At 37.2% G+C, this 12,692-nt stretch overlaps 1 protein-coding gene and 1 long non-coding RNA gene across 3 annotated transcripts in view; one reads left to right on the forward strand and one right to left on the reverse strand.

Moving 5' to 3' along the window:
• Window positions 1-12,692, forward strand: part of LOC148049357 (uncharacterized) — a 354,694-nt gene that overhangs the window by 246,312 nt on the left and 95,690 nt on the right. The window lies entirely within an intron of this gene.
• The window catches only part of ITGA6 (integrin subunit alpha 6), a 71,712-nt gene continuing 60,716 nt past the window's right edge, over window positions 1,697-12,692 (reverse strand). Inside the window, exons 21-26 of one of the 2 annotated variants that reach the window (XM_014058205.2) lie at window positions 12,311-12,409; window positions 10,889-10,999; window positions 10,709-10,804; window positions 9,810-9,935; window positions 9,005-9,134; window positions 5,306-5,443 (exon numbers count right to left, since the gene is read on the reverse strand). In XM_014058205.2, coding sequence (XP_013913680.2) covers window positions 9,027-9,134; window positions 9,810-9,935; window positions 10,709-10,804; window positions 10,889-10,999; window positions 12,311-12,409 — 540 coding nt within the window. In that variant the 3' untranslated portion in view covers window positions 5,306-5,443; window positions 9,005-9,026. Of the gene's footprint in view, window positions 5,444-9,004; window positions 9,135-9,809; window positions 9,936-10,708; window positions 10,805-10,888; window positions 11,000-12,310; window positions 12,410-12,692 lie in introns of both variants that reach the window. The other variant, XM_014058204.2, reaches the window with a different exon arrangement.

The following is a 12,692-nucleotide window of genomic DNA, read 5'->3' on the forward strand; positions in this document are numbered from 1 at the left end:
TCCTGAAGGCAAGGAGAAATTGGATAGTGGTATATTCTTCTTCTCTTTAAGTACATGGTACATGGAACGCTATGTGATTTTATATTTATGTATAAATAGTTCAGTATATCGTGCAGAATTCAGCCAGGCCTTATTTACTAAAGGCCATATTTTGTTTTGCCCTGTACTTGAGTGGTCTCCAATCTTTCTGGCTTTGTGGACTGGCAACAGGATGGGGAAGAAGGGATGGTTCTGTGCATGCACTCATGGGTACATTCCATTCGTGCAAGAGGCAGGCACTCGCGTGCCACTTGCGCAGCCCAGTTCCTAGAGATCCCTGGTGCACTTGATGAGATATTGGTATAGAGTAGGATAATTTTTCTCATTTTCAGTTGAGAACTTGAGAAATAGATACTTCTTAACTTTGGGATGATCTCAAAGTTAAGACCCCCTGAAACCTGATTCCTTGGTAAGGCTCTTCAACTTTGAACCTTGATTGTTTCAGTCTTGATAAAATGGCAAATCATTCCAAGATGAAATATTTATCCTCCTTGTTCTTCGTAAAATCCAGTGGACACAATGCAATTTAAAAGTTGGTATGTTTAATTATGCTTCAGAACTTAGTCAACACTTTCTCCCTTGAAGACCTGATCAGGAGGTTGCTACACATTTGCTGATCTTTCAAGATTGATCTGCCATTATGTTTACCATGTTCCTGATTGGAAGATAAATATTTGCAATTATTGTCTTGTGTTTAATAGTTTGCCAGATCCAAACGCTGTGCAACCGGGTCAGCACCTATTCCTGTCCCAGTTCCTGCCCACCTGGCAGCCAAAAGCATGCAAATGCAAGTAGATTAATAGGTACCACTTTGGTGAGAAGGTAACAATGTTCTGTATACCTTTGATGTATGACCATGCTGACCACATGACCATGGAAATTGTCTTCGGATAACGCTGGCTCCCTCATCAAGAAACAGAGATGAGCACCGCCCCCTAGAGTTGGGCATGACTGGACAGGGAAACTTTACCTTTATTGCTGCTTTGGCTTATGTTATATTCTTCAGTATTCCTGTATATTCCCTATTTTCTGTCTCATGTGATTATATTATTTTCATATACAGGTATTCCTTGCTTAACAACGGTATTGTGATTACCAATTCTGTAGCCAAGCAACACAGTCATAAAGCGGGATGTCATGTGATTATGTCAACTTATAGAGGTGGTTGTAGCCGTTCCAACTGCTGTCATTAGGTGAATCCTATACAGTCGCAGTGTCCCAAGCTCACATGATCACCATTTTCAACTTCCTGTCAGCTTCCCCACTGACTTTGCTTTTTGGATGTCAGCAGTAAAGGTCACAAATGATGACCATGTCACTATGAGACACTGCAACTGTTGTTATTGTAACCCTGTTGCCAACCAACTGAATCACAATCCCGTGATCATGGGGACACAGTAACCACAACTACAAGGAACCCTCATAGGTCCCTCTCATTCAGCACCATAATAACTTCAAACAATTGCTAAATAAGTGGTTGTTCAACAAGGACTACCTGTATTACCTTAGAATTAAGCATTAAATATTGTTATTGGCTTGAGTATTGTTTCCAAATCCAAAAGAATTATAGAACCTGTGATGCAACCCTCCAAATTTAGATAAGTATATAGAAATTTAAAGTAACTAACTAGTACATAATTACTACCAGCATAGAAACTGTTTTCATACAAAATTTATTTCACATGTTTATTGACATATCCACATGTAATTTTCAGGCATGATGCAACATTAGATGTTAGTAACAATTAATGTGGAAAATAAATATATACCAGTGATGTGACTCAAAATGATACTTTTACTTATTGATTACATTTTATTTTTTTTGACAAACCATCGGAACCACCAGTTAGTTTTAATGAAAAATTATAGTAGTGTTTCAGTTACTTTTTTGATTGACTAAGCCCATTACAGAGATGGAGTTTTAAATAAAATTTATCCATCACATTTAAGGTTGTGGGATTATTTTTATGGGCCACATATAAATAAAGTGAATGGAGGAGACAAAACAGCAGCATTTAGTGGATTAATGTCAGGCACCAAATTTGTACCTGAAGCTTCAAAAAAGAGCTTATACCTTTTAAGTTAAAAAAGCTTTATGAAAAATAATTTGTATAAAATGTGTGGTCAAAAAGGTATCTGGATAACCATAAAAAGTGGAATGATAGAAATTGACATTAATAACTAGAAATCAAACCTTGGAACAAACTGTCATCCTGCACCAAACAACATATTTTTATACTGACCTACACAGCACAAGACATATATATATATATTAGGGCGTGTCAAATTTTTCAACTTTCAATTTCCAAACATTAGGGGTGCTCAAAAGTTGTGACATGCCTTGGGGGTTGTAAAGATATTTTGGTTACTTTAATATAATTTAGATGTGCTTGGTAAGTAACGTACTAAATATCATAACTTTTTAACATTTCATTTGTTTGTGAATACCTGTTTTTTTTTTAAGGTAAATACTTACAGGTTTGCATAGTTTATATCTGTTGTTAAATTAGATCTGTTAGCGCTGTGCTATGTTTTGCATTTGATTCCAAGAAAGCACTTCAGGGCACAAGATCACAAATGCAGCATCCATCTAAAGCTCACCAGAAAAGATACGGCTACTTTTATAGAGCTGCGGTGCAGTGTTCAGTCCCATGTGATCTGAACATTCTACGTGGAATTAAATTGCAAAGCCCTGCATTGCACAATTCCAAAATCTACTTTCTGATGGGCCATTGGAATTTGATATACTGTAAATGCTAGCATATGTGTAATACTTAATCAGTACCAACATTTTGATATGAAAAGACCGTAATTACATTTATTACAAGTTTCAAATGGCAGTTTATATGGAACTATTCTTAAATTTTAGAAATGTAGAAATTATTCAGTAGTCCTTAACCCGTCCATTAAAATACCACAGTTAATTTAGCGAATTTATATTTTGGTTCAAGTGCTATCACTTCTGTACTATTTAACCTTGTTCCAAACACAGAACAAAGAAAACCTTTGGCCCTCCCCACTCCAATAAGCACTTGCTATATTTTCAATTAAGTTAGTCATATAAAACTTCTATAAATATCTGTAAGTATGCGTTAGCGCACAAATTACTTAGAAGATACATCTCTAGTACATAATTTAGAAATACATAAAGAAGAGGTTTCTGAGAAGTCATTGGAATTTAAAAAGTTATTGGCACATTTGGTGGGAAAAAGTTCACTTTTATTCACTGAACTTGATATGCTATTGCTGACTAATCAAAAATCTTTGGCTTAACCATTAGTTAAAGACAAAGATTTATGGTAAAAATAAATATATAAGAATGACTTACAGTATATACAAAAAGTACAACCAATATTCAAGCTTTAAAAAAGACAAAACCTATGTATATATCAATGCAGGCTTTCATAGGCAACGTTAATCCAGTGGTGAAGAGCTGTGGGGCTAACAGAATGTGGTCTAATTCTTTAGGATCCTGATATTTTGCCAGCAATTGTGGCTGCTGTCTTCAGAGGTGAAAGTGGCCTGCTCTCTAGTACACAATTGCTGACAAAATGAATTAGACCATAATCTATTAACCCAGACATACCTCATCATCGGAAAATCTGTATATATTTGGTGTAAGCAACATTCAGCAATGCTAATTTTTAAAATATGACCTATTGCACATTAAAGATTGTTTTAAGCCTGGTGCTCACACACCTAGTCTTAGAATGTGGAATTAGCAGATTTAAATTTACCTGAAAAACACATGTCCATATCACTGTGTACAATGGTGGGATTTTCTGCACACACTATTAGTACATAATCAGAATAAATAGTGCCTTTAAAACAGATGCAGAATGCCAAGGTCTCCCTACTCAGAAACATAAATTACTATTTCTAGACAAGAAGGCTTTTGCGGGAACATGGTTACAAGATAACTGCACTTTCCTTTAGAAATTCAGCCATACAACATTGCATCAATTTGTGAATATAAAGAGTTGGATCCACATGAAATTAGTTGCAGTTAGCTCCCATTGTTTCCAACAGGATCAAAATGCAACTAAGTCTAGAAGATCCAAAATCATTCACTAGTAGATATCTACTGCCAAAAAACCCACTCCAAAGTTACAAATATCAGCAAATGTTTGCTTCCCTTAATACGCACTTTTTCCAGCAATTTACCCCTTAAAAGCAAAAAAAATCCAAACACTGCAGTTCCTAAAACTGAACAGAGTTACATAGTACAAGCTAATCTTCCTGATGTTAGAACCAGTTCTTAATGTCATGATTTAGTCCTATTAATGTAAATTATTAACTTCTGTCCATATGTCCATATCTCTCCTGAATAATCAGTCAGCCATGAAATTAGTGGGATTAAAATAAACATATTCTGGGCTTGGAGATAGGAAAAAATCTTAGTATCTTGATGGGCAGACAAGTTTGAAACCCCCAATTTTAATTTAAGCATTCTGCCACAAAAATAAAATCAAAGTCAAGTAACTATCCACAAATGAGAAAGAATGATAGGTTACGTTACTTTCTATCTCATTTGCAGTTCCATAGAATTTGCCTGACAAAATACTTAGTATTCTCTTCTGATATTTAAATAGTATAGGCAAATATACTGAAATACATGTCTATTCGTTGTGGGGGAAATTATCTTGCTATCTAACATTTGGTGAGAGAAGTTTCAGCAATGCAGGAAAGGTGGGATCAGAGGAACAATGTTAAAGCTTGACCTAACACGTAATTCAGACGCTGGAAATAACAAGTAATTGTAGTTCAGTCAAATTTTGCCAAGAGCTTTCCAACAAACCACACATCTCAGGGTGCTTCCCTTCTCTTTTAGACGGTGGCCAGATGTCCTTGCCCAGACAACCAGTTTCAGTGTGTTAATTTTTTTTTCTGAAAAGCAGCCAAGTGCTCTCAAGATTAAGCTGGAAGCAGCCAAAAAAAAAAAAAAAAAAAACCAACTGGGAAAAATTCATATAGCTCCATTTCACCAAAAAAAAAAAAGAGTAAATCTATCCCTTTCCATGTTGATAATTTGGATTTTAACTGCATTTTTTTTTTCAAAAGACTAGAGATTAGTTAATGCATAGAAGATGGTTTAGGGTGTCTTAAAATTTAGATCTGTAACACCAAACAACTTTGATATGAAAATAACATTTATAAAACAAACAGGTTTTCACTTGCATCCATCATGTTGCTCAAAGACCTCTTAAAATCCATTCAATCTTTTTAAGTTCAGCTGGGATCCCTAGGAAAAACTCTCATTTCCATTCCATTTTGTGATCCACTGTTTTTTTGCATGGTTCTCTTTAGCTTTTCCATCTTTAATCTGTCTTTCCTCCTTACGAATTCTTACAGCATGGTAGCGGGGGATGCTGTCATCGTACCTGGAACGCTGGAAGAACCCGCACTATAAGAAGGAAGAGACAATGTCACAATGCTCAATGTTATTAAACAAGTATGGTCTTACCCAGCCTGGAGACCCTCCAGATATGTTGCACTACTCATCTCTTTATCTCTATCTTGAAGAAATATATAGTCACAGAGTGTACATTTAAAGAAAGGGACAAATACAATAGTGGATGTCCTACAGGAAAGTCTCACCAAGATGGCAATCTAAGCTTGCCAGGAAAACTGTCAAACTCAAATTTATTTTACAAAAGTAAAATCACTTTGTAGTCAACCTGGTAATATTTTTTACTTAGACCATAGTATGGAACCATATCTAATTTACTTGGCTCAGTAAAAGTATACAAACAGATCATTCACTTTCTAGTTTATACCCAATAAGACATACCTTTGGGAATCTATTCCAACGAATCTAGGATTATGGAGACTAGAGATCAAAATTAACGCAGGCCTGGCATCAGAATACACCATGGCCAAATGCCAAAATCCATGCCACAGACAACCTGCCAGAACTTAGGTCAAGTTAATTTTAAGGCAGGCACACAGAAAAGTGTCATCCAGGTAGCTCTCATCTCCTCATATCCCAAAACATTATTTTAAGGGGGAGAGGCACTGGAGAAAGATGGGGGAGAATAACAGCCATCCAATTTGTGCTGCTCATAGTGTTGTTCTTCGCATGAATGAATGTAAATATCAAGCCAACTCTGGATCTAGGCTTTCTTTTTTCCCTTGTCATGCAAAAAAAAAAAAAATTGGGCTGAAAAAAATGCAGCTCAGGAATGTTGCAGCATTTTCTTCTCACTGAGTTGCACCTTCCTGTCACCTTGCAATTTCCCATGGGTATAGGAATTGTTATGGAGCTTTGCTTGGGAAATTACAATTGCCTGAAGAACCCCATGAAGGCTTGGATAGGGAGGAAGCTACTGGCAGTGGGGCTCAGTTCTGAGAGAAAAAAAGACAGCATCATCTTGGTATCTCAGAGGGAACCTCATGCAGGTCTCCATCTACCTAGCTGAGCACTTGTGTTTTCTCTCCTATTTTCCAATATTTGCAATCATAGTTTAAGTTTCCCTCCTGCGTATGATTCTTCTGTATCATGTTTCCTTCTACTAACAAGGTCTACAGGCGCTTTCACCTTATGTACAAGAAATGTCAGCCAACAAGGCTAGCAGATCTTCAGAAGATAGGTCATATAGCTGTGATGGTGAACATGTGGCATGTGTGCCACAAGTGGCATGGGGAGCCATCTCTGCAGGCACGCGAGTTCTTGCCCTATCTCAGCTCCAGTGCACATGCGTGCGCTGGCCAGTTGATTATCACCATCTCTGGAGAGCCAGGGGGGGGGGCGAGAGGCTGTTTTCACCCTCCCTAGGTTCCAGGAAAATCTCCGGAGCCTGGGGAAGGTGAAAAACAGAACTTCCAGGCCTACCGGAAGTTTGGAATCGGACCATTTCCAGCTTCCGGAAGGCCTCTGAAGGGCTGGGTGAGTCCATTTTCACTCTCCCCAGGTTCCAGGAAAATCTCTGGAGCCTGGGGAGGACGAAAAATGGAACTTCCATGCATGCACATACAATTTCATCACATGAGGACAGAAACGTTCGCCATCACTGTCATATAGCAACCCTTCTTTTTGTTTTTCAAATAGCCTGGATCAATAACTTCTTATTATTCAGACTATTGCCCAGAGATGTCATAAGATTTTTTGGGGGGGTCATGTTAATTATTTAAAATTCACAATGTTTCTCCTGCTCTTCAACCCATTTGGTCAACATACAACCTGTATTTATAACCCACACTTGGCACTTTACTGTATAACTGTTATAGCAAAGACTCGGGCAGAGAAATACATTTTGATCAATTTGAGAAGCCTTCCTAACTGGGACTTTAGACATAAAGCAGCAAAAGAAACTGGAAATTTCGACAATCCAGGTACAATACACATTTATATCTATGCATTCAAGGTAAACACAACATTAGCCAGCATGCAATAGGCACTCTTTAGAGAAAAAAATGCAGATCCAAATACAGAGAAAATAAAATGAAAATTCTGTAGTAAACTTCCATAAAAACTGAGAATTGAGAATTGCCTTATAGTGGAAAGAGCAACCATAGCAGTAAAGGCTTTTGGCATGCATTTGTGTTAATAAAGCTTATTACCTGCTCACTAAAAAAGTAAAAATATGTCTTGCATTTCAAAACACAGTCCATATCTTACTGACACTTATTGATTCACAATTATGAACAACAATGGTTAAACCTTTAAATACAGATGCTTAAATCTGGAGGTAGACATAATTATAACCTAGTTATAACAGTTCTATATATAATATCTGAGAAAAGCTCCATTAAATTCAAGAGAGCTTTAGCACAGGAACTTATTAACTATTGGACTGGATTGTGGTTCAGGCACAAGTCAGAACAGAAAATGTTAAATAGTTGAATAAATGGTAATATTTATTATTATTATTGTTAATTATATCTATATGGTCTCCTTTTCGCATGCATTCATCTAAATGTTGGAAAGACTGCCCAGATAGGTTTGAATTCATCCCATTGATTTTTTTTCATTAACCCGTGTATGAAAACTAGATTTGTGGTTTAAAATTGTAACCCCAACACTTCTGCTTTTGTCCTTTAAGAGGTAAGTGTTCACACAAATAGTTTTAAGGAGACTCAAAGACTATTTCAACCTAAGTATGAACATGCTGTTATTAGATAAGACAGATGGAGTTTACTGGGTGTCTGGTTGTTTGTTAAGAAATGACAATTTAGCTCAGCACTTTTCTTTCTGGGAAAGTACTCTCCTCATATCATTGAAAGTCTGCTAGTGAAGTAGTGCCCAACCAGTCCATGGCATGTTTAGTAACCAGCAAACCCTACTATAAACTGTGAGGGATCTAGTTTGCACGCTCCTCTCCCACTCACCCACCCACCCTCCGGTCTGCGAAATAATTGTCCACCATGAAACTCGTCCCTGGTACAAAAAAGCTTGTGGACTGCAGTACTAGTGAGCCCCAAAATGTTATAGGAGATTTAGGATGATCCTCTAAGAAGGGCCAACAGTTTACTCAAGTCACAGACCGGCCTTTAAAGATTTGCTTGGACATTAGCTGCTGGCAAGTTGTTTTTCTGGAAAAGCTTCTTCGAGTTTCCCGCCTTCTCAAGGAACTGAGCCAACATTCTTTGGAACACAGTTTGAAAGCCACCAGAGTGGCTTAACACAGGACGTCCCTCCTTACTTCATAGAAAAATCAGAAGAGGGTTCCGGAGATGCGGTTAGTCTCCCGGACTGTGACCCAGTGTATTTAGGACTGGGACGCCAACTCTAAGTAGCAAGTCTCCAGAGTGGAAGGGGAAATGCATAAGTAAACAGCAGTTTAAAAACATCTGACAGAAGGATTGGCATATTCGTGCACCGAGAAGGATTATTCTAAGGAATGTAAGCAAGCATTAAAAAGAATTGATATTTTGAAACGAGGCAACCAGCAGAACAAATGCAGCAAGCTTTGAGTCGTTAGCCACCGCAACCAACCTGCAGCTAATAAATTCAAAAAGCAATTACCAATTACAGAAGTGGATCAATACTATGCATCAGAAGTAAGCCTCTCTTTATCAGATGGCTGAGCATGGATCTCAGCCTTGTGATATGTGGCATCAAAATGATCTTTCTTATCTCTCTTGAAGAAACCACACTATAAGGAAGCAAGGCACTTGGTTAATATTAGGGTCCAATGTGGGGAATAAGAAAAAAAAGGAGAAAAGATTGAAATAACTTGACTGCTCTACCTGAATGTTAAAAATCTGTCGTGTAAAATAACTACAATAGGCTTGTGGTTATAATTTCCCCCATTACAGCTAAGTCCTTTGTTAGCATGCTCTAATGTTTCAATTATGAACTTTGAACAGTAGCTCTCAGTAGATGGGAAAGCCTTTTTAATCATTATTTTGAGAATGTGAAATAAATATATAATGCTTGTCAGAATAACCAGGACCTGTTTGCTCCCTGCAGAGGCAACAGCTACTTTTCTACAATAGATTTGATCTTAGAGACAAGCATATGAAATGTGAATAAATGTAGCTTTGATTTGGTATTCAAAATTACTTGATAAAAATCTTTTTGACTGTGCCCATGCATAAAAGATGCCCAAGGAACTTAGTGCCCTGTTTCTTCAATGAATTTTAAACCCTAGATTCTGACTAATTCGAACAGCATTGGCACAGCAATTCTATTCAATCTCTAGACCAAATAAAGTTCAGCTGAGTTTATTGGGACTTTAAGTAAATGTATATAGAACTGAAGATTAAGAGTTCTCTGCACATTTCAAATAATTAAATAGGAACAAGCATGTTAATAAAATATAACTCACCTTCCACAATAAGAACACCAACAAAGCAAGCATTAATAACCCAGTGAGAATAGCAACCAAGATGATCCACCAAGGAACTCCATGATATAAAGCTACTGTTTTTGCAGGAAAGACAGTAACTCGAACCTACAAAAGGAGGAGAAAAAGTTGTCATTACACAGGGAAAAGTTAGTCAATGTGCTACGATGCTGATTCTACATCTATACTGAAGCACTCAATGTTTTTCATCCACTTTTGTTACTTTTATATGTGTTGGATTCTTCATTCCGAGAGCCCAACTTCATGTCCAAAAAGATGGGCTCTTGGCCTTGCCAAGAATTATAAACCAAACATTTGTAGCGTATCAAGTAGAGGCTCCCTTTGAATTACAAACTATTTCAGTGCAAAACTATTTTCAAATTATTTATCAGTCACATTGTAAAATAGAAGGAACTATCTTCTTTCGCTACAGTTACTTTTTTTGAAATCTGCACATTCTTATTAGAATCTGTGGTAACTCAGATTTTTCACTAGAGTGAAAAAGGTAGCAAGATGTGCCGCTGGTCTTGGCAATTGGAGTCATTCTGAAGGAGGCTTTAAGGTCACTTTTTCTTTTGAGGTTGCTCACTATTGATCTAAAACATTTTACTCATTCACAAGAACAATGCAGAATCATTTGCCTCGCCTAAACAGTACCACAGAGTTTCTTTGGGAACCAGCTCTGGAAATGATGAATTTCTAAATGCTATTTGAGGAAAAGGTGTAACTAACATCTAGAAATTAGTGACCAAAAGTGTCTAGAATTTTCCAGCTTTGAATGTGCTGTACTATCCCACTGAAATGGGAGGGAGGGAGGGGGGAAGGATTTACATTCAACAATTCACATTTATGACAACCATAAATAAATATTGCAGACTCACATTCGTAGCTTCATTTGTCAGCTTGACGTTATCCGCAGCAGAGAGGCCAATTCTAGCTCTAACAAGAATGTCTAGATAATTCATTTTATAGAATTCCTATAGGGTAGTAAAAGAAGCTTTCTTTAGAACAAATACAAGAACTCAGTTCAAATCTGTGTAAGGAAAGTTCATGGACTCTACCTCTAGGAAAGTGCTGTTCCACAACCTTGAGCGTAGTACTACTATGGCTTTACTGTCTAAGCCTTGCAAGGAACATGTTATGTTGACGCAGCTTGCCTCTTCGTTGCATTCCTGCAAGTAATACACAGAAAGCTTTCAAAAAATCCTTCACTCAAAAACAAATATACAGCATTTGTTTTGCAAGGTTCGTGTAGTCCTATGACACAGCAAGTTTTTCCCCCAAAAAAAACAAATGGAAAAACACTGATAAAACAATACGAAAATAAGAGGAAAGAGGACATCTGTATGAAGAAAAAAAGAGAAGTTTTTTTTAATCTTATTTTCCTTGTTCAGTTTCTTATGGCCCACATCATGGATTGGATTCCAGTGAATGTGAAATCCAGGTGTTCATGGATGGCACAATTTTACTCTTGCTCGAGAATTTATAGAACAGAAATACTGCATCCAAGCTGCTCGCATTCTGTTGTTGCACATCCCATTTTGCCCAACCATGAAGACCACTGGCATCAAAGAGGCAAGAATGGCAGGACTTTCCACACTCACAAGGAGGCCTAGGAAAATCACTCAGTTTTTTTTTAATGTTCTCATTAGAACTTAAGGATTGCAGCCGTAGAGATCTCAAGTTTATTTTAGTGCTACTGCTCTAATCACCTGGTTGGATAAATCCCTACTTCCATTAATTTCACTGAAGAATAAGTTCAGTATATGTGTATATACATGAAGGAGGCTGGGGGGTTATTTTTATAAAATATATTTTCATGTCTTTTTATCTTTATGCCTTTTTAAAAAAATTACCAATGGCTTATTTATTTTGTCTGAGTCAATCTTGACTCCTGGAAACTGCCTGGACAGGTCCCTGCAGTTTTCTTAGCAAGATTTTTGGAAATGGTTTGCCCTTGATGCCTTCTTAGAGCTGAGCAAAAGTGATCAGCCAAAGGTCACCCAGTTGACTTCACACCTAAGGCAAGACTAGAATTCACTGTCGCCTGGCTTCTAGCCTAGGGACTTTAACCACTACCTCAAACTGGCTCACTCCAAATGGCTATAGGTAGCCTTTACATGCTTTCTTATGTTTCAAGTTGTCTCTGACTAGAATTTAGTTTTCAATCAATCCTTAACATGACACTGTGTGGACTGATCTGAGAAAAATTGTGCCGCCATAAAACTATGCATCTTTAAGATGCCCTCAAACTTTTGTGGGTGTTTGGAAATTTTAAATATGGGTGTTTTGAATGTACTAAGTGTAGTTTAATAGGTGTACTTGACAATAGACTGCTTTTAGTAGACTCTGAAATCTGAAAGAAACAAAGCAAGTGTGGAGTTCTGGTTATTTTGGGACACACGCCTTATTTCTGGTTCCAAAAATAAATACTGAGGGGGAAGTTGACAAGGCAATTTGTCACTGGTTAAATAAGTGCTTACCAATGTCTTAGATTTTCTTTCTGAAAACAAAGAAAAGCTTTTGCTACCATCTGTCTGCTTCTCTGCAACTTCACGTTTTATCCGAGAATTTCGAGACCGCTAGAAATATGAACAGACGTACAAAAGTAGTTAACATAAAGCATGCTGTGGATAATTTTTTAAAAAATAAACAGAAACAACCGTTTAAGGCAGATTTCACTATTGAATTCTGTAGCGAAGTTCACAAGCTTTTATTAAGTTTCCATTTCAATATCGTTTTCAAAAGTCTTCATAGATTTTATTGAGAGTGCTAAGGCAGGGTAAACGACAAAAAGAATATCATGCCATTGTGACATACGTTATACCCATGTCATACATTCAGGTAGCTCAGTCCTGGGTTATA

Source organism: Thamnophis sirtalis, unplaced genomic scaffold (assembly GCF_051295495.1).
Source record: "Thamnophis sirtalis isolate CommonGarterSnake01/CBP01778 unplaced genomic scaffold, rThaSir2_p1.2 scaffold_1, whole genome shotgun sequence".
NCBI classification, from domain to species: Eukaryota; Metazoa; Chordata; class Lepidosauria; order Squamata; family Natricidae; genus Thamnophis; species Thamnophis sirtalis.